At 47.8% G+C, this 21,260-nt stretch overlaps 1 protein-coding gene across 1 annotated transcript in view; it reads left to right on the plus strand.

Moving 5' to 3' along the window:
• Positions 1-21,260, plus strand: part of LOC147124160 (neuromedin-K receptor-like) — a 154,367-nt gene that overhangs the window by 40,032 nt on the left and 93,075 nt on the right. Inside the window, exon 2 of the mRNA XM_085983033.1 lies at positions 18,254-18,430. Coding sequence (XP_085839159.1) covers positions 18,254-18,430 — 177 coding nt within the window. The remainder of the gene's footprint in view (positions 1-18,253; positions 18,431-21,260) is intronic.

Consider the following 21,260-nt stretch of genomic DNA (forward strand, 5'->3'; position numbering starts at 1 on the left):
ACTTTGTATCAGGGACTAGGTAAAAGCCCTTTGTAAATGATCTCTTATTAAAAGCAGCATAGCCAATGGCATAGGGCAGGGAAGGCCAATCCTTTTACCTTTGTAGGCCACTTGGGGTGAAATATAAAGGGAGGCTTGCTTCTTGGTGCCCATATTGGGAAATTTCTTGGCGTCCAGTGATTTTCTATCCTTGAAGATGAATGAACAGAAAATCATGGGCAGAGGATGTGCTATTGTCCAAAATGTGGTGCCACTGTCAGCCTTGGTTCAATGGTAGCACTCTGTCAGAAAGCTGTGAGTTCCAGCCCCACTGTGGGCCCTTAAGCCCATGATCTAGGCTGTCACCCCAGTGCAGTACTGAGGGAATGCTGCATTGTCGGAGAGGCTGTGGAGCGGGGGTTTGAACTTTCAGATGACCTACTAGCAGACTATGTGGCCCTGCCACCTGGTACCTGCGGCTGGTCTGTTTTATGGGCCGGGCCTCATTACCGTTTTTCTGGAGCATTACGTGCCTCGAACAAGTGTCTTGCTGCAGCTCACTGGTGTAATATCAGGTGGTCTGCAGGCTACCCAACCATCAGAAAGGTAGGTCCTGGGGGGAGGATGCAGTGGTGGGGGGTGAGCCCAGGGTGGCTTTTTTTTAAATTTGTCCCTGGGATGTGGGTGTCGCTGGCAAGACCAGCATTTATTGCCCATCCCTAATTGCCCTTGAGAAGGTGGTGGTGAGCTGCCTTCTTGAACCACTGCAGTCCCAGTGGTGAAGGTACTACCATATTGCTGTTAAGGAGGGAGTTCCAGGATTCTGATCTAGCGACGATGAAGGAACGGCGATATATTTCCAAGTCAGGACGGTGTGTAACTTGGAGTTGGTGGTGTTCCCATGCACCTGCTGCCCTTGTCCTTCTGGGTGATAGAGTTTGCAGGTTTGGGAGGTGCTGTCAAAGGAGCCTTGGTGAGTTGCTGCAGTGCATCTTGTAGATGCTACACACTGCAGCCACTTTGCACCCACATTATTGCTGTGGAGCCCAGCGAGGCAGTCTTGCTACTCCTGGCCCCACAAAATAATTCTAACGCTTACCTTTTGTAGGCCTCTTCCTCTTGCTCACCAGGTTTTACTGTCCACGGAACACGGTCCACCCAGTAGGTTGTTAAATGGCATCGGGGCCTTGTGTCTACAGATTCATGAGGCTCCCAGCTGACGATGAGCTGCAAGAAATATGGGCCAATAGGATGTTAAGGAGGAACAATAGGGGTCCACATAAGCCACCTCCCCAATAAGATAGACTCAATGCAGAACAATGTATTTCGATGTCAGTCAAAGTATGGCAGCCACCTTGTGTTTTTTCTATCTCCTTGCGCTTCGTTGCCTTAAAAAAAATTGTGCACTGACTCCAATTCAAGTATTCCACATTTAGTTTTCCTTGTATGCAATGTCAGCATTTCCTATCCAGTGAAGAACAGCCTTTAGCTGCTGTGATGGGTTGCTCCATTTCCCCACTTGTGCATTGGACTTTCTCCTATCCTACTTCTAAATGATAGAGGAAAGGTGTGACCATCAGGCTTCTGTAGACCTGCTTGTGCTTTTGTTGGCTGCTGTGTACCATCACCTAATGTCGCCAGCTCGTTTACTTTTGTCACTCTCATTATGTCCCCAGCCAAAGGACTGGTGGTTCAGCAGTCACCTAGCTGTTCCTCTGCTTCTGCATGCATGATGCTGGAGAGTGAGTCCTGACAGCAGCCGTTGCTCTGAGCTGAGACCACTGCACCTCTCCCAGATTTCTGCACCTCTCTCTTTCGGTAATTCTAAGCTTGCTTCCAGTACCCTGGAAGGACCCCTGGGCACGTCCCCAAAGCTGCCTTGTTGGGGGTGAGACAGCAAAAGACTTGCCAGGTTCCCCGCTCATCCCTAGCTGGAATCTGGGCTGTTTTGCAAGCTGGGTGGCATCTCAGCCAATCCAGGTTCCACTCCAAATTGTGCCCTTTATTCTTGGGCAATCAACCTGACTTCTACCCTCCCACCCCACTGGAAGTTTTGGGTCTATATCTTCAGATGACCATTAACAGTACCTTGTATAATGCCCGCATGTATTCTACATAGAAACATAGAAACATAGAAGATAGGAGCAGGAGTAGGCCATTCGGCCCCTCGAGCCTGCTCCGCCATTCAATGCGATCATGGCTGATCATCTAAATTCAGTACCCGGTCCCTTCTTTCTCCCCATACCCCTTGATCCCTTTAGCCTTAAGAAATATATCCAACTCCTTCTTGAATATATTTAATGAACTGGCCTCTACTGCCTTCTGTGGTAGAGAATTCCACAGGTTCACCACTCTCTGGGTGAAGAAATTCCTCCTCATTTCTGTCCTAAATGGCTTACCCCTTATCCTTAGACTGTGACCCCTGGTTCTGGACTCCCCGACCATCGGGAACATCCTTCCTGCATCTAGTCTGTCCAGCCCTGTCAGAATTTTATAAGTTTCAATGAGATCACCTCTCATTCTTCTAAACTCCAGCGAGTATAAGCCCAATCGACCCAATCTCTCCTCATACGTCATTCCTGCCATCCCAGGTATCAGCCTGGTGAATCTTCGCTGAACTTCCATGACAAGAACATCCTTCCTCAGATAAGGCGCGACCAAAACTGCACACAATACTCAAGATGTGGTCTCACCAAGGCCCTGCACAACTGCAGCAAGACATCCTTGTTCCTGTACTCAAACCCTCTTGCTACGAAGGCCAACATATTCTCCCCACTTTTCCTTGTTGGGATACTCTGTCTGTAACTATCTATTTGTCCCTCACTTTTTAGGAATTTGGAATCACATTTGCTTTTCTTTGCATTAGTTCTCAGATATTACTTCAGTACCTAAAAATAGCATCACTAATTTCTTTCTTGGGCGCTCTAAGATATAATCCATCTGGCTCAGGATGCTTGTAGATGTTTAATCCTTCAAGCTTTTGCATAACATATGCCTTATTAACATTGTTTTCATCAAAACTGGCATATGGCCTGCTTTATGAAAAATCAATTTTAAACATCTTGACCATCTGTGCTGATTCTAATATATTTCTTAATGGACCTTCCAATTCCTTGACCATCCTAATATGTATTTAGCTGAAAAATGTCTTGAAAGAATGTGCTTTTGTCCATCTGTTTCCTTCCTTTCCTAATACAGTAGTTATGTTTAGCTACTTTGAACTGTCTTTTGTCTGAATCTCAACCCTCCTTACTGCTTAGAGTAAATACACTGGCCTGACACTTCCAACAGGGAGCTATGTTCAAAGGCAATGTGTGTTTGGGAGAGGCTACAATTCACTGACTCGCGCTCCCGTCGAATGTGGCTCCCCACTGGGAGTGCTGGATTGGTGAATTTACCCTCTTGTGTCTTTAGATATTCTGAAATACTTCTGCTTGGTTTTTTTTTGGTTGCTTCTAACCAATTTATCTGGCCACTGCTGTTTAGGTCTTGCAACATCTTCTACTTAAAATACAAACCATTTGTTTTCTCTTGTTTTATTTTTGTGTGGTTTCCCAATTAATCTTCCCTCGGGCTTTTTGCATAACTCCAAAATGTGCTCTTCTGAAGTTTGGCAGCAAAATATTTTGGGCTAATTCTGTAATTTCAAACTCCCGGAGGTGAGCTGCACTCGCAGGGAAGGCAGTGTTTATTATGTCCGTGTATAATTGAGACACGGACTGCAGGAGTTGATTATAACAAGTCTTTACTGAATGGAGACAACCTGGAAACTGAAACTACAGAAGCCTGCTAGGGCCTTTTATACAGGGGTGGTCACTGCCGGTGCTGCAGTCTGAGACCAGTTATTCCCTTAAAGGTACATACACAACAATTCCTCCCCTTTTTAGATAAACAGTACATAACATTCATTTAACAACTAAATAATAACTAATTACAATTACGGTTGCTAGATACATTGGTTGAAGTAAAGCAATTATAAGTTCAGTCTTTGAGGAGGCTTCCTGATTCTGTCTGGATAACGCCTCTTTGGGATATCAGGTTTGTGGTAAACCACTTTTATCGTTCACTATCGTTACACTATGGTTATCACTGTTTATATCGTTACACTAGGGTTATCACTGTTTACACTGTTGTATCACTACACAAGGTCACCTCTTGCCACGCTGTTATACCTGGGCTGACCACAGCTGACTCCGCCCATGGCTTTGCCTGCTTGCCCAGGTACAAAGGTGGTCGACTGGCTGGTATTCCTCCTTGTTGGATCCGATCACCCACGAGGGTGGGCTCTGTTATTTAGCCAATAAAAACCTATAGTTACTAACTTAACTCGTTGCTTTTCATGAACTGAATTGATAGGTATATCAAGGTTCTTCTGGCAAGGTTGAGTCGGGATCAATGTCGTTGTTTGGTTCGTCTGCTTCCAATATCACCGATTCTGCGGTAGATGCAATTGGTACTTCGGTTTCATCGCCAGGTGTGTCAGATCGTGGTGTGGAGTTGACGTTTTCCAGTGACTCTAGAATCTGGTCAGCATGGCGTCTTACAATGCTCTCTCCAACGTCCACGGTATACATTAGAGGTCCTTGCCGTGTACAGATCGTTCCTGGCTGCCATTTCTCTGTGCGGTAGTCCCGGGCCAAAACTGGTTGACCTATCTTAAAACTCCTGGTCGGCCTTTCATTCATATTCTGAAACTGCCTGTTCTCCACATCTCTTCTGACGTTTGGCTTAACCAAATCCAAGCGGCATCGTAGTCTTTGATTGAAGAACATCATGGCTGGAGTTTGGTTGTTAACCGCATGTGTCGCATTCCGGTAGGCAAACAAGAAGTTATCCACCTTGTGTTGTAGGGGTATATCTTCATTATTACACATGGCCTTGATAGCCTTCTTGAATGTTTGAACAAACCTCTCGGCCAATCCATTAGTGGCTGGATGATATGGGGCGGATGTGTAATGCTTAACACCATTGTTCTTTAAGAACCTCCGGAACTCTTCAGACACAAACTGTGGTCCATTATCAGAGCAAATCTGTTCAGGCAGCCCATTCCTGGCGAATATGGTTCGTAAGACTGTGATAGTTTTTTCTGTGGTGGTTGAGGACATTTTTATTACCTCTGGCCACTTTGAATGAGCATCCACCGCAATTAAAAACATCGAGTCCATAAAGGGATCAGCAAAATCAATGTGCACCCTTTCCCATGGAGATGAGGGCCACTCCCATGGATGTAGAGGGGCTTGTGGTGGGGCGTTTTGGACCTTCTGGCATCCTGTACAGCTCTTGGTCATCTCTTCGATTTCTCTATCGATTCCCGGCCACCACACAAACGCTCTGGCTAAGTTCTTCATTTTTACCCCTCTCAGATGACCCTCATGAAACTCATTGAGCACTCTATTCTTCAATTTGGGTGGAATTACTACTCTGGATCCACACATCAAGGTTCCTCTGCACACTGACAGCTGTTCTCTTCTCGGCGAGAATGCTGGCAGCAGTGGTTCGCCATGTGCTGGCCATCGCTTCACCGTTAAATCATAGACCCAGGAGAGTGTCGGGTCATTTCGTGTTTCCTTTTCTATGTTTGCATTCGTCACAGGGAGACATTCGACTATAGCCGAGTGGAATAACTCCACTGGATCCACTGCCAGTTCTTCTTCCACCGTCGGCAACGGTAGGCACGACAATCCATCAGTATTCCCATGCTGTTTAGTTCCTTTGTACTCGATGTCATATTGGTGTGCCCCTAGGAAAAGGGACCACCTCTGTAGCCGTTGTGCCGTCATTATTGGTACGCCCTTCTGAGGGTTGAAAATGGAGACGAGAGGTGGATGATCAGTTAGTCGAGTAAAATTCTGACCGTGCAGGTAGCGATTGAACTTCTTCACCACCCCCCCACACCAGGCTGAGGGCCTCTCTTTCAATCTGGGCGTAGTTACGCTCGGCTGAAGTTAACGAGCGTGACGCAAAAGCTATCGGCCTCTCTGAACCATCAAGGAATTTATGTGACAGTACCGCCCCAACACCGTAGGGAGACGCATCACACGCCAGTCTTATCGGTAGTGATGGGTTGTAGTGAGCCAATACTTCTCTTGAAGTGATTAGGTCCTTACTCTTCTGAAAGGCCCGCTTACATTCATCGCTCCATTTCCATGCTACTCCCGTTCGTAGTAGGGCGTTCAGTGGATGCAGAATTGTGGACAAATTCGGCAAAAACTTATGGTAGTAATTCACCAATCCGAGGAATGACCTCAGTTGCGACACATTTTCAGGCGCTGGAGCCTTAACTACCGCTTCAATTTTGTCAGGGGACTTATGCAACCCCTCTTCATCAATCACGTGGCCACAATACGATATCTGTTTCTTAAAAAACTCGCACTTGGGGCGATTGGCTCGTAGCCCATGTTCACGTATTCTAGTGAGCACCTGCTCTAGGTTGGCAAGGTGTTCACTGTCATCTTCACCTGTCACTAGGATGTCGTCCAAGTATCTGAGTCCCCGGAATCCCTTGCAGGACTTGTTCCATTGCTCTTTGCCATATCGCCGAGCTGATGCTACTCCGAAAAGCAGTCGATTATACTGGTAAAGACCTTTGTGAGTGTTTATCGTGAGATACTTCCTAGAGGATTCTTCAACCTCCATCTGCAAATATGCTTGTGCTAGGTCAATTTTTGTAAAACGATTCCCTCCAGATAGTGAGGCAAAGATATCTTCTATCCTTGGAAGAGGATATTGTACTGTGTGAAGGATTGGGTTCACCGTCACCTTGAAGTCCCCACAGATGCGAACCTTCCTTGGCTCCTCAGGCTTATTGTTTAACGTTTTCTTCATGACAGGAACGATGGGTGTTGCCCACTCGCTCCAGTCTACCTTAGATAACATGCCTGCCTTCTCCAGATTCTCCAGCTCTGCTTTGAAAAACTTGGGAATTGCATTCTCCTCTATTTTTATTGAGGCGGTTACACCTTTAAGAGTGCCCAGTTCTTGTTGAAATACCTCTTTGGCGTCAGCTAAGATTGTTGACAATCGTCCAGGAGTGACGTCGTCATCCTTTTTACCAGCCACCGTCAGTGCCTGAATGGAGTGCCAGTCTAAACTTATCTTTCTGATCCATTCACGTCCCAATAACGGTGGTCCACCATCTTGCAGAATGTAGAGGTACAATTTCCGTATTTTCTTGCCGTTGTATTCGACAGGCACCCTTATTTTTCCTCTGGGGTATACTTTTTGCCCCGTATACATCCTCAAGACAATGGATGTCTCTCTCAAGGGTATGTGTGAGAATAGCCGCTCGTAGTCTCATCGATTCATGACGGTTAGAGCTAATCCTGTATCCAATTCCATTTTGACTTGGGACCCTGCTATTGTGAGGGTGACCCAAATGGTTCGGTGATCCTCTTTTGCGATTACGTTGTGAAGTTTGAGACAGCTTAGTCTCTTGTTCCCGGATTCACTATCGCTCATCTGGTCTTCGGAACTACTGTCCGTCATCTTTTGTACTTTCCTGTACGGTTCCTTAGTAGCCTTTTTGTTGTCGTTGGTCTTCTTCCCAGACCTGCAAACTCGTGCAATGTGTCCCATCTTTCCGCATTGCCTGCATATTTTGTCCTTGGACCAGCAGTCCTCCTGGTCATGGTTTGTTCTGCCGCAGCGATAACATTTTGCAAATCCCCGTGTCATTTCGTGGCTGCCATATTCCTGTGGCTTTTGTTGTATTTCCGCAGCTCCCCTTGCTGCTGCTTCATACGATACTGCCACGCTGAAAGCCTTATCTAGCGTCAGCTCTTTCTCTGAGAGTTACCTCTTCTGGGTTCCTTCACTCAGGAGTCCACAGACAAATTTGTCCCGTAAGGTATCTGCCAGTCCTGCTCCGAACTGGCAGTGCTTTGATAGCTTGCGTAGTTCCGTAAGGTAATCAGCATTGCTCTCATTTTTATGCTGATTTCTCCTGTGGAATTTAAATCTTTCTGCTATCAGCAGCGGTGTAGGATTTAGGTGCTCCTGTAGGGTAGCAACAATGTCATTAAAACTCTTCGCCTTCGGTTTGGCTGGAGTATTCAGGTCCCGCAATAGGCCGTACGTTCTTGCGCCCATTAAATTTTGCAATACCGATGCCTTTTTCTCTTCTGCTATTTTGTTTGCCTCGCAGTATACCTCGACTCTTTCCACATATGTGGTCCAGTCTTCTATTGCATTATCGAAGGCAGTGATATATTCCCAGCCTCCCGCGCTTTGCCTTCGTCCCCGATGGGTCAAACTGGCGCCTCCCGCGCTTTTCCTTCTTCCCCGCCGAGTTAAGATGGTGCCTCCCGCGCTTTCCCGCCTCTGCCGCTGCTGCCAACGCTGTCGCTGGCGATTATATTTATTTTACTATCCTGTAATGGCGATGCCCTATGGTCTTCGCGCCTCCCCGATCGCTGCTGCCAATGCCGCTATCCGTGGTATTTTTATTTTTCTATCGCGCTTCAATATTTGCTCCGTTAATTGAAGAACCGTTCCCGTCGTGGAGCGGACCCTCTGGGACACTTCCCTCCCTCTTCTTAGGTCCGAACGCTGCCCGGCTGCGAAGCACCAGCCGCGCCCTGTGTGCTCCACCCTCTCTCTCTCTCTTTGCTTCCCGACTCGCTGCCCGGCCCCGTTGCAGAGCCACCCGATCGAGCTCTAGCCCGCCGCAGCCCAGGAAGGATCAGTGCACTACCTGCCACCAGCCCGATTAGCTGGGAAACCACAGACTGAAGACCAAGCCTGGCTCTCGACAGTCTCTCCTGCACTTTTCAATTCGATGATTTGGAGGGCGGTTGCCCACGGTCGATGCCCGTTTCTCGAGTTTCTTTGGATTATTTATTTTCTTTCTTTCTTCTGGCTTCAACCTTCAATAACGTCGTCAGAGATGCTGCCGAGTTGCAGGTAAGTTTGTTTCTTACTCGTCGCCAGTATTATGTCCGTGTATAATTGAGACACGGACTGCAGGAGTTGATTATAACAAGTCTTTACTGAATGGAGACAACCTGGAAACTGAAACTACAGAAGCCTGCTAGGGCCTTTTATACAGGGGTGGTCACTGCCGGCACTGCAGTCTGAGACCAGTTATTCCCTTAAAGGTACATACACAACAGTGTTGGTTCCATATGTGTGACTTGCCCTCCCTTCCAGCATGGTCACCTGCTGGGAGCGAGGGATTGTGCAGTTAACTGTTACTCAATTCACACTAATGTAGAACCTAACTACACAGCAATCACTGGATCCCTGGTGTCCACACAACTTGCAAGCTACTAACCAGCTCGGGTGAATCAGTCGAGCGTGTAACGCCCCGGTAGCGCCCCGGACCAGATATTGAGTGCGCCCCCTGCCTTTCCGTCTGCCTCCAGCAACGACCAGTAGAGAGGAACATTTTGCAGTCGGGAAGGGACTGGGGGAGCGCTATTTAAAGGCGACCGCTTCCTGCCTTTCTTTGTCGGCAACATTTTTGCACCACGCATTCTGAGAGAGAGAGAGACTTCTGGAGAGATTCTATGCTGTGTGAAGGAGTTTTGGGTACTGAGCAGCAATCTGCAGGTTCATTTTGATTTGACCTTCCTTGCATCGATTTAGAAGAGACTATGGGGGCTGCACTCTGAGCTCTTTCCCTCGGCTCTCCATTGTTCTTTCCAGCAGAATTGATGTACAGGTCTCTCTAGGCCGAGATTCAAGGCTGCAATGAGCAGGGTGTGGCTGGAGAGCAAGATCGACCCTCCCCTTTAAGAACTGGCCAGCGCCAGTGTGTCTGTGTTCCATTGCTGACTGACATCACATGAGCTTCGCCAGCGCTCTGAGGTAGCGCCTCGCTCCTCGACGTTAGCACCTTAAGAGAGATGTGTAGTGCCTGATTTAGCACTCAAATCACCTCCAGGGGCGATAGACACTAAGTTTGCAGTCGGAGGTGATAATTAGTGTCGGGCGCTAAACTTTGCGCCCGGCCGATAATTGCGCCTCATACGGGGCGATACCGAATTTCTCCCACAATATGTATTACATCAAAGCGCCCAAATGACTACCCTTGTGCCTGTAGGTGCTTAATCTTTCTCTTATGCGTGCTTCTATGCGGTGCTTCCCCTGTGGCTTCAGCAGATGTGGAGGCATCTTGCTCACTTTCATGCTGCTCCTGCTTCGACACCTTTGGCGGGCGTCCTCTGGGTTTGCGAGCCTGCGAGGGCTCAGCAACAGTCTGCTCCTCCTGCGGCTGTGCAGGGGCTGAGACGGCCATCTCAGTTTGGTGAGGACTCTGGTGGGGCTCTGACCGAGGGCTCCTCAGTGACATGGGAGTGTGAGCACTTGGAGTAGACCTCACACTTCCTTTGTTGCCTGCCACCAACATCTCTCTCGTGGTTCAGCCACACTTCAGTGCTAGCAAGTGGCTGGACAGCACCTTGCTGCACATCAGGGGGGCCATGAGGACCTGTATCTGCACTGGCAGTCCTCCTCAAAAGGACATCCATGAAGCTCTGGTCTCTCTGCTCAATAGCTACCCATCGCTCCTCCAGAGATGTCATTCTATTCTGAGCATTCACCATGTTTTCCTGACTTTGGCAACTTATTTCCTCCATAACCGTAGCCATCCTTTCCATGGAGATTGCCACCCTATCCACGGTGGTGCATTCATGCGCCATTGCCTCCACAAAGGCAGTGCTGATGTTAGAGATGGACTCCTCCACTCTCTCCACACTTGCAGTTACCCTGGATGCAAAACCTGCCCGAGGCTCCTGCACTTGTTCCTGGAGTTCCAGCACCGCTCTCTTTCTGGATGGCCCCAGAGGCATAGGGTCCACATGCAGCTGAGCACAGCTAGGAGCGCCCTGCGACCTCCGACAAGGACTCTCCACTGCTGTTCCTGTCTCCACCATCTGCTGATGCTCACTTGTGACAACACTAATCTATCTCGTGAAGGACCCACCGAGGTGTGTGTCTGCGCTGGTGCTGGGTGGGCTGAGTCCTGGTGACGCTGCTCCCTCAGAGGTTGCAGCTTCCTCCTGGACAGTGGGGAGGGGGGCTCTCGATGGTCCTGTGGGGGAGTAAAGGCATGAGTTAGACATGTGATATTAACATAGCATGCACATCGAATTGTGCAGATGATCATAACTCAATCTTTATGAGCATCAGATGCCATATCAGTCACTCATGCAATGTAAATGAGAGGGCTGCAAATCTATCCTGAGATCATGGCTGATCATCCAAATTCAGTACCCTGTCCCTGCCTTCTCCCCATATCCCTTGATCCCTTTAGTCTTAAGAAATATATCCAACTCCTTCTTGAATATATTTAATGAATTGGCCTCAACTGCCTTCTGTGGTAGAGAATTCCACAGGTTTACCACTCTCTGGGTGAAGAAATTCCTCCTCATCTCTGTCCTAAATGGCTTACCCCTTATCCTTAGACTGTGACCCCTGGTTCTGGACTCCCCTGCCATCGGGAACATCTTTCCTGCATCTAGTCTGTCTAGTCCTGTTAGAATTTTATAAGTTTCAATGAGATCCCCTCTCATTCTTCTAAACTCTAGTGAGTACAAGCCCAATCAACTCAATCTCTCCTCATACATCATTCCTGCCATCCCAGGTATCAGTCTGGTGAATCTTCGCTGCACTCCCTCCATGGCAAGAACATCCTTCCTCAGATAAGGTGACCAAAACTATACATAATACTCAATGTGTGGTCTCACCAAGGCCCTGTACAACTGCAGCAAGACATCCTTGTTCCTGTAGTCGAACCCTCTCGCTACGAAGGCCAACATACCATTTGCCTTCTTAACCGCCTGCTGCACCTGCATGCTTACCTTCAGCGATTGGTGCACAAAGACACCCAGGTCTCGTTGCACTTCCACTTCTCCCAATCTATTGCCGTTCAGATAATAATCTGCCTTCCTGTTTTTGCCACCAAAGTGGATAACCTTGCATTTATCCACATTATACTGCATCTGCCATGCATCTGCCTAATCACCCAACCTGTCCAAATCATACTGGAGTTTCTCAGCATCCTCATGGAACCCTCCTGCTGATTACCACTTACCACTCTCCCTCAGCTGATGAATCAGTATTCCTCCATATTGAACACCACTTGTAAGAAGCACTGAGAGTAGCAAGGGCGCAGAATGTACTCTGGGTGGCAACGTACATCACCAAGAGTGGCTCGGTAGCACCACCACTGACCGAGCTGGCCGAGTCTTGAAGGACATAGCTGCCAGTCTGGGTCTCTGACAGTTGGCCTGTGACAGTTGGTGAGAGAACCAACACGAGGGAAATACCTACTTGACCTCGTCCTCACCTAGTACCTGTCGCAGACACATCTGTCCATGACAGTATTTGTAGCAGTGACCACTGCACAGTCATTGTGGTGACGAAGTCCCATCTTCACACTGAGGACACCCTCCATCGTGCTAAATGGGATAGATTCAGAACAGATCTATCAGCTCAAAACTGGGCATCCATGAGGCACTGTGAGCCATCAGCAGCAGCAGAATTGTATTCCACCACAATCTGTAATCTCATGGCATATCCGTCTCTACTGTTACCATCAACCCATGGAACCAACCCTGGTTCAATAAGGAGTGTAGAAGAGCATGCCATGAGCGGCACCAGGCATAACTAAAAGTGAGGTGCCAACCTGGGGAAGCTGCAACACAGGACTACATGCATGCTAAAAAGCAGAAGCAGCATGCTATAGACAGGGCTAAGCGATCCCACAATCAGTGGATCAGATCAAAGCTCTGCAGTCCTGCCACATCCAGTCGTGAATGGTGGTGGACCATTAAACAACTAACAGGAGGAGGAGGCTCCATGAATATCCCCCTCCTCAATGATGGTGGCGCCCAGCTCGTGAGTGCAAAAGACAAGGCTGAAGCGTTTGCAACCATCTTCAGCCAGAAGTGTCAAGTAGATGATCCATATCAGCCTACTCCGGAGGTCCCCACCATCACAGAAGCTAGACTTCAGCCATTTTGGTTCACTCCACGTAATATCAAGAAATAGCTGAGCACACTGGATACAGCAAAGTCTATGAGCCCGACAACATCCCGGCTATTGTGCTGAAGATTTGTGCTGTCCTGTCCATAAAAAGCAGGACAAATCCAATACGGCCAATTACTGCCTCATCAGTCTACTCTCAATCATCAGCAAAGTGATGGAAGTTATCATCGACAGTGCTATCAAGTGGCACTTACTCACCAATAACTTGCTCACTGATGCCCAGTTTGTGTTCCGCCAAGTCCACTCGGCTCCCAACCTCATTACAGCCTTGCTCCAAACATGGATAAAGGAGCTGTATTCCAGAGGTGAGGTGAGAGTGACTGCCCTTGCCATCAAGGCAGCATTTGACCGAGTGTGGCATCAAGGAGCTCTAGTAAAATTGAAGTCAATGGGAATCAGGGGGGAAAACTCTCCACTGGCTGGAGTCATACCTAGCACAAAGGAAGATGGTTGTGGTGGTTAAAGGTCAATCATCACAGCCCCAGGACATCGCTGCAGGAGTTCCTCAGGGCAGTGTCCTAGGTCCAACCATCTTCAGCTGCTGAATCAATGATCTTCCCTCCAACACAAGGTCAGAAATGAGGATGTTCGTTGATGACTGCACAGTGTTCAGCACCATTCATAACTCCACAGATAATGATGCAGTCCATGCCCGCATGTAACAAGACCTGGATGACGTTCAGGCTTGGGCTGATAAGTGGCAGGTAACATTCAAGCCACACAACTGCCAGGCAATGAATATCTCCAACAAGCGAGAGTCTAACCACCTCCCCTTGACATTCAATGGCTTTACCATCGCCGAATCCCCCACCATCAACATCCTGGGGGTCACCATTGACCAGAAACTTAACTGGACCAGCCACATAAATACTGTGGCAACAAGAGCAGGTCAGAGGCTAGGTATTCTGCGGCGAGTGTCTCACCTCCAGACTCCCCAAAGCCTTTCCACCATTTACAAGGCACAAGTCAGGAGTGTGATGGAATACTCACCACTTGCCTGGATGAGTGCTGCTCCAACAACACTCAAGAAGCTCAACACCATCCAGGACAAAGCAGCCCGCTTGTTTGGCAACCCATCCACCACCTTAAACATTAACTCCCTGCAGCACCGGCGTACCGTGGCTGCAGTGTGTACCATCTACAAGATGCACTGCAGCAACTTTCCAAGGCTTCTTCGGCAGCACCTCCCAAACCCGTGACCTCTTCCACCAAGAAGGACAAGGGCAGCAGGCGCATGGGGACACCACCACCTCCAAGTTCTCCTCCAAGTCACACACCATCCTGACTTGGAAGCATATCGCCGATCCTTCATCGTCGCTGGGTCAAAATCCTGGAACTCCCAACCTAACAGCACTTTAGGAGTACCTTCACCACACGGACTGCAGCGGTTCAAGAATGCGGCTCACCACCACCTTCTCGAGAGCAATTAGGGATGGGCAATAAATGCTGACTTTGCCAGCGACGTCCATATCCTATAAACTAATTTTAAAAAGTTAGATTTAGAGTAGTTATCGAAAAGGAGAAGGATAGACATGGAATAAATTTTCTCATTTGGGAAAAAACTAATTTTACTAAGCTGAGATGTGATTTAGCCAATGTGGACTGGAGACAGAAACTTGAAGGTAAATCAGTGTCAGAGCAGTGGGAGGCATTCAAGGAGGAGATAGTGAGGGTTCAGAGCAAGTATGTTCCCTTAAAGAAAAAGGGTGGGACTAACAGATCTAGAGCTCCCTGGATGTCAAGGGGCATACAGGGAAGGATAAAGAAAAAAAGGGAAGCTTATGACAGATACTGAGGGCTCAATATCGCAGAGACCCTAGAGGAGTATGGAAAGTGCGGGGGCGAAATTAATAAGGAAATTAGGAAAGCAAAGAGAGGGCATGAAAAAATATTGGCAAGTAAAATCAAGGAAAACCCAAAGATGTTTTATAAATACATTAAGAGCAAGAGGATAACCAAAGTAAGTGTTGGGCCTATTAGGGACCATAAAGGTAACCTGTGTGTGGAGGCGGAAAACATGGGTATGGTTTTAATGAATACTTTGCGTCTGTTTTCACAAAAGAGAGGGACGATGCAGACATTGCAATCAGGGAGGAGGAGTGTGAAATATTAGATGAAGTAAACATAATGAAAGAGGAAGTATTAAGGGATTTAGCATCTTTGAAAGTGGATAAATCCCCAGACCCAGATGAAATGTATTTCAGACTGTTAAGAAATGGAAGAGAGGAAATAGCAGAGGCTCTGACCATAATTTTCCAATCCTCTCTGACTGCAGGTGTGGTGCTGGAGGACTGGAGGACTGCTAACGTGGTATCATTGTTTAAAACGGAAGGGATAGACCGAGTAATTACAGGCCAGTCAGCCTAACCTCGGTGGTGGGAAAATTATTGGAAAAAATTCTGAGGAACAGGTTAAATCTTCATTTAGAAAGACATGGATTAATCAGGGACAGTCAGCATGGATTTGTTAAGCGAAGGTCGTGTCTGACTAACTTGATTGAATTTTTTGAGGTGGTAACGAGGAGGGTCGATGAGGGTAGTGCATTTGATGTAGTGTATATGCATTTTAGCAAGGCTTTTGATAAGGTCCCATGTGGCAGACTAGTCATGAAACTAAAAGCCCATGGGATTCAAGGCAAAGTGGTAAGTTGAATCCAAAATTGGCTCAGAGGCAGGAAACAAAGGGTAATGGTCGAATGGTGTTTTTGTGACTGGAAGGCTGTTTCCAGTGGGGTTCCGCAGGGCTCAGTACTGGGTCCTTTGCTTTTTGTGGTATATATCAATGATTTGGACTTGAATGTAGGAAGTATGATTAAGAAGTTTGCAGATGATACAAAAATTGGCCGTGTGGTTGATAATGAAGAAGAAAGCTGTAGACTGCAGGAAGATATCAATGGACTGGTCAGGTGGGCAGAACAGTGGCAAATGGAATTCAATCTGGAGAAGTGTGAGGTAATGCATTTGGGGAGGGCTAACAAGGCAAGGAAATATACGATAAATGGTAGGACACTGAGAAGTACAGAGGATCAGAGGGACCTTGGAGTGCATGTTCACAGATCCCTGAAGGTAGCAGGACCGGTGCATTTCTGGTCCCCACATTAGAGGAAGGATGTGATTGCACTAGAGAGGGTGCAGAAGAGATTTACGAGGTTGTTGCCTGGGCTGGGGAATTTTAGCTATGAGGAAAGATTGGATAGGCTGGGCTTGAAGTGCCATAACTTACAAGGCTACGGACCAAGTGCTGGAAAGTGGGATTAGGGTGGATAGCTCTTTGTCGGCCGGCACAGACACGATGGGCCGAATGTCCTCCTTCATTGCTGTAAATTTCTATGATTCTTCTTCTCCTCCTCTGTATTCTCCTCCATCTTCTCCTCCTCCTTCTTCTCATCCTCCTCCTTCTTCTCATCCTCCTCCTTCTCCTCCTTCTTCTCATTCTCCTCCTTCTCATTCTCCTCCTTCTCCTCCTTCTCATTCTCCTCCTTCTCCTTCTCCTCCTTCTCCTTCTCCTCCTTCTTCTACTCCTCCTCCTTCTCCTTCTTCTCCTCCTTCTCCTTCTCCTCCTTCTCCTTCTCCTTCTCCTTCTCCTCCTCCTCCTCCTTATCTTCTATACCTAATGGCACATGAGGCACCCTTTTTTTCCATTCTTTTTTACATCCAGCAGATCGTGCTCTGAGTCATTTCAGTAACAAAGTCCCTTTTTTACATGGACAGATCATTAGCCTGACTCACAGGCCCTACCAGGAGAACCGGCTAGATACAATAGGGAAGTTGCCACTCTGCTCCCATCGGATGTGACTACCCCACTGAGTTCAAACCAGCATTGAGGCCGGAGTTCTGGCCTCCTGTTGGTCGGGGCTTCTAGAAATTTAGTGGCTGAAAGCATTTGGGGTTTTAGGATTCCTGTACTCTTCACCAATTTTCATAGAAATAGAATCATAGAAACTTACAGCACAGAAGAAGACCATTCGGCCCGTCATGCCTGTGCTGGCTCTTTGAAAGAGCAGTCGTGCTTAGTCCCACATATCCGCTTTTTCCTCATCCTCCAGGACCTGTCCAACTCCCTTTTAAAATTATTTATGGAATCAGCTTCCACCACCTTTTCAAGAGTGTTCCAGATCCCGACAACTGAGTGGAAAAACATTCTCCTTGTCTCCCCTCTAGATCTTTTCCCAATGATTTTGAATCTATGACCTCTAGTCATTGATCCACTCAGCAGAGGGAATACTTTTTCCCTATTTATTCTATCAAAACCTCTTGGGTCTCCTCATAATCTTCTCTGTTCAAAGGAGAGCAGTCCTAACTTTTCCTACTTCTCCTCATAACTGAAGTCCCTCATCCCTGGTAACATCCTGGTAAACCTCCTCTGTACTCTTTCTAATACCTTAACATCTTTCCTAAAGTGTTGGTGCCCAGAATTGTCCACAATACTCCAGCTGAAGTCTAACCAGTAATTTATAAAGTTCTAGCATGATCTCTTTGATTTTTTTATTCTATGCCTCTATTTATAAACCCAAGTAACACATATGCTTTTTTAACCACTTTTTCAACTTGCCCTGCCACCTTTAAGGATTTGTGTATATGGACACCAAGGTCTCTCTGCTCATCTACACTTTTCAAAATTGTGCCATTTACAGTATACTGTCTTTTCATATTAATCTCCTATAGTGCATCACTTCACACTTCTCCACGTTGAACTCCATCTGCCATGCTTCTGCACATTTTACCATTCTGAAGCCTAAAACTATCCTCATCGTGATCTACTACTTTTTTCCCCCTTCCTGTTCCTGAAGGCTGAATAGGGTCCCAAGGACATTGCTCACCCTACTGATTGCTTATACTAGTGGCTATTAGTCATGTGTGAGACCTAACAGTGATTGTCTGCGGGCTATTTTTCTGTGTTGGCATTGGAACATCTCATCCAAACCCAATCCTGTCCTCAACCAATTCTCCCGCCTACTTCCAGCAGGGGTTAGACGATAATGAGCAAGAGTGATGGGCAATTTTCCCTTCCCCAACTGAAGGGTCTTGAATCTAAATCCATTACCACTGCCCAGTTGAAATCATCTAACGTAGCACATACTGGGCATGAAACTGGCCTGGAAAACATACCTGGCTCATCTACTCACTTTTCTTCAATGGCGTGAAAATTCCAAGGACAAATCCTTGAAAAATTAATCAAGAAAAAATTATTATTCCCAATTAAGTGCAGCGAATGGTATGAATGTAACCTACCAAATTCACTGTAAAAAGGTGTAACCAGTTGATTTTCTTTTCTGTTTTTGAAGGTACATGGCCATTATACATCCTTTACAGCCAAGGCTGTCAGCAACTGCAACTAAAGTCATCATTGCAAGCATCTGGAGCCTGGCTGTTATTCTTGCATTCCCTCAGTGCTATTACTCAGAAATCAAGCAGCAGCCAGAGCGAGTTCTCTGCCTTTTGAAGTGGCCAGGAGACTTCATGTAAGTGTGAGCTGACTTTACGTGAGTGTTTACTGTAAGCAAAGCTGTGCTACATATCCTTTGCAGGGTGGGCAATCGGAGGCTGGGGTTGGGGGTGGGGGGGTGTAGTTGGGAGATCGGAGGCTGGGGTGGGTGGGGTGCGGTGAGAGATCGGAGGCCAGTGGAATAGGGGGGGAGGCGAGAGAACGGAGGCCTCGGCCGGGCTAGGGGTGGGGGTGGGGGGGAGGGGAAAGATCGGATGACGGTGGGGGGGGGGGGGAGATTGGATGCCTCTGTGTGAGGGGGCAGGGGGAGATTGGGGAGATTGGAGGCCTGATGGGGGAGGTCGGGGCGGGGTGGGGTGGGGAAGAGATCGGAAGGGTGGGGGTTGCCCGATCGCGGGGGTTGGTGAAGCATGTAAGCTGGATCCACCAGGTAAGTGGAAAAGCACTTCGCCTCCTGGATCCAGCAGCCCTCTTCTCCCTTAAGCGCCGGGTTTCCAGAGGCTAGGGAAAACTGGCCAGCCAGGGTTAAATTTGAAATGGATAAATATGAGGCACACAGCCTCATTATAATATTTAAATTGTCAACCCCCTCCTGGGAGCACGTTGGGTGTCCCACCTCCATTAAAACCAGAAGTGGGCGTATTGGGGTCAGGATTCAGATTTTTAACACTTCAACCTTCCACCCAACATTTTAACCTCCCACCCACCCATTTTTTGGGGTTGAAATTTTCCCCCAAGGTATCACATGGCTGACAAGTTGGATCTCTCACTGATGCTGGGTGATACAGGCCTCATGGACTAAATGTTGTAAGATTACGCACCTCACTGAGTTGAAGGTGGGTACCAGGATTGAGTGGGTACAAGCTGTGTCGGGGGGAGGTGGGGTGGATTGTGGTGGAACAGCCATAGGGGAAATGTATTTATACAATGATGGATCCCAGTGTAATTTTGCATCTCACATGGCTCTTAACTTTTATGTACCTGGCTTCTTCCAGGCTGCTGCTGGAGATGTAAGCAACATCTCGCAGTTTGCAGTGCACTGCTGCATAAGGAAGGTCACTGATGCTCTCTGTACAAAGAGAGACAGTTTAATCTCATTCCCTCTTGCCAGAGTCAAGCAGGCAGAGCAAGGATGAGGGTTTGCATGGATTGCAGGCTTCCCCGTGACCCAGGGTGCCATTGACTGCACATACTGCCTTGCGTGCACTTCATGTCAACTCGGTCATTTTCATGAACCAAAAGGGATTTCAGTCCCTCAATGTGCAGCTGATGTGCAGCCACAGGCAAGCACATCATGCAGGTGAGAAGCCATTATCCTGGTAGTAGTCATGATTCCTTCATTCTGCGGCAGTCCTACTGTGCCACCTGTATTTGACCCACCACGACAAGTCAAAGGCTGGCTACTGGGCGACCAGGGTTATGCACTCATGGCATGGCTCATGATTCCAACCCTGAACCCACACACATGTGCCCAGCAGGCCTACAATGAGAGCCATGCTCCCACAAGGAACATTATAGAGAATACGATCAGCATCCTTAAGCAATATTTTAGACACCTGGAAAGCTCTAGAGGGGCCCTGCAGTACTTGGCTGAGCAAGTGTCAAGGTTTGTGGTAGTATGTTGCAAGATGCACAACCTGGCCATTATGAGGCAACAGCCCTTGCCACCACAAGCAGGTGAGAATCTTAGGAGGAGGAATAAGTGGAGGAACAAGAAGATGAAGGAAGGCTATGACGTAGACCGCCCTTTTCTGCCCGGGCTCTACGTGATCAAATTTTTCATGAGCAATAGCAGTAACCTCAACCACATCTCCCCATTCACCAACCGTCCCACACTCCTCACCTTTCCTCTATCACTGACCATCACATTGTTCTCTTCCTGACAACACAAAAATAAAACCACCAGAAAATGCACATTCCAATCGGATTTCATAAATTCATTCATGACATAATGCATACAAAATTAAACTAATCACCCTTGTGCATTCCTTAGTACCTGTCTTCTGTGTGCCTTGGCCTGTCCTAATTCTCCTACGAGATGCTTCCCAGTGGCTGCAGCATAGTAGTGGAGGGCTACTGACCTTCAATTCAGGAGATGGCAGATGGCCTTGGAGGGCGACCTCGAGCAGCTCTGCACCTAGAAGGGGCTCGGCTTCAGGCTGCAGCGGTTTGGGCTGGCTGGCTGATGGACAACAGCAAGGGCACTAGCAGAGTGGCAGGATGGGAGCAGGAATGCTGTCATCCTGAGAGAGGACAGCAGGTTCATGTTTCATGGAGCTGCTGCCTCTCTCCCAGGGCTGCATCTCAGGAATCCTACTGATGTGTTGGAGAATAGATTAATGGACTGCTGTGATGCCCAGGAAGGCCCTTTGAACACTGGTATCCAGAGTCACAATGGCAGCAGTCTGAAATTGCAAGGCAGCAGTCTGAACTTCCACTGCAGCACTCAAACCTTTGCTGGAAGCTGCTTGTGCTGCAATGGAAGCTGTGACATTGACCATCAGACGCTGCACCATGCTGGGTTCCACAGATGTGCTGATGGAGGTGACCACCCATGTTGGAAAGGATGGGCTCCCAAGCTTTGCACAAAGCCCTGTGCCAAGTTGGAGCTGTAATCCTCCATGCTCCTTTACATTGTGCACAGACTTTCAATGCACCAAGCATTTGGTTGTGTACGTCAACCCTCTGTACTCATCGAAGTCCTCATCTGACTCTTCTACAGCAGAACTAGTATGCAACCTCTCCCTCCAGCGAGCTGGCACCTGCCCTATCCTTTTCCCCGCCCTGGCTCCTGCGCACCTGTGCCTAGTGTCTCACCATGTGCAGATCCCTCCTCTATCTTAGCC

The sequence above is a fragment of the Somniosus microcephalus genome, chromosome 1, assembly GCF_052327205.1.
Source record: "Somniosus microcephalus isolate GS21.2 chromosome 1, FLI_Smic_1.0, whole genome shotgun sequence".
In the NCBI taxonomy this organism is placed as follows: Eukaryota; Metazoa; Chordata; class Chondrichthyes; order Squaliformes; family Somniosidae; genus Somniosus; species Somniosus microcephalus.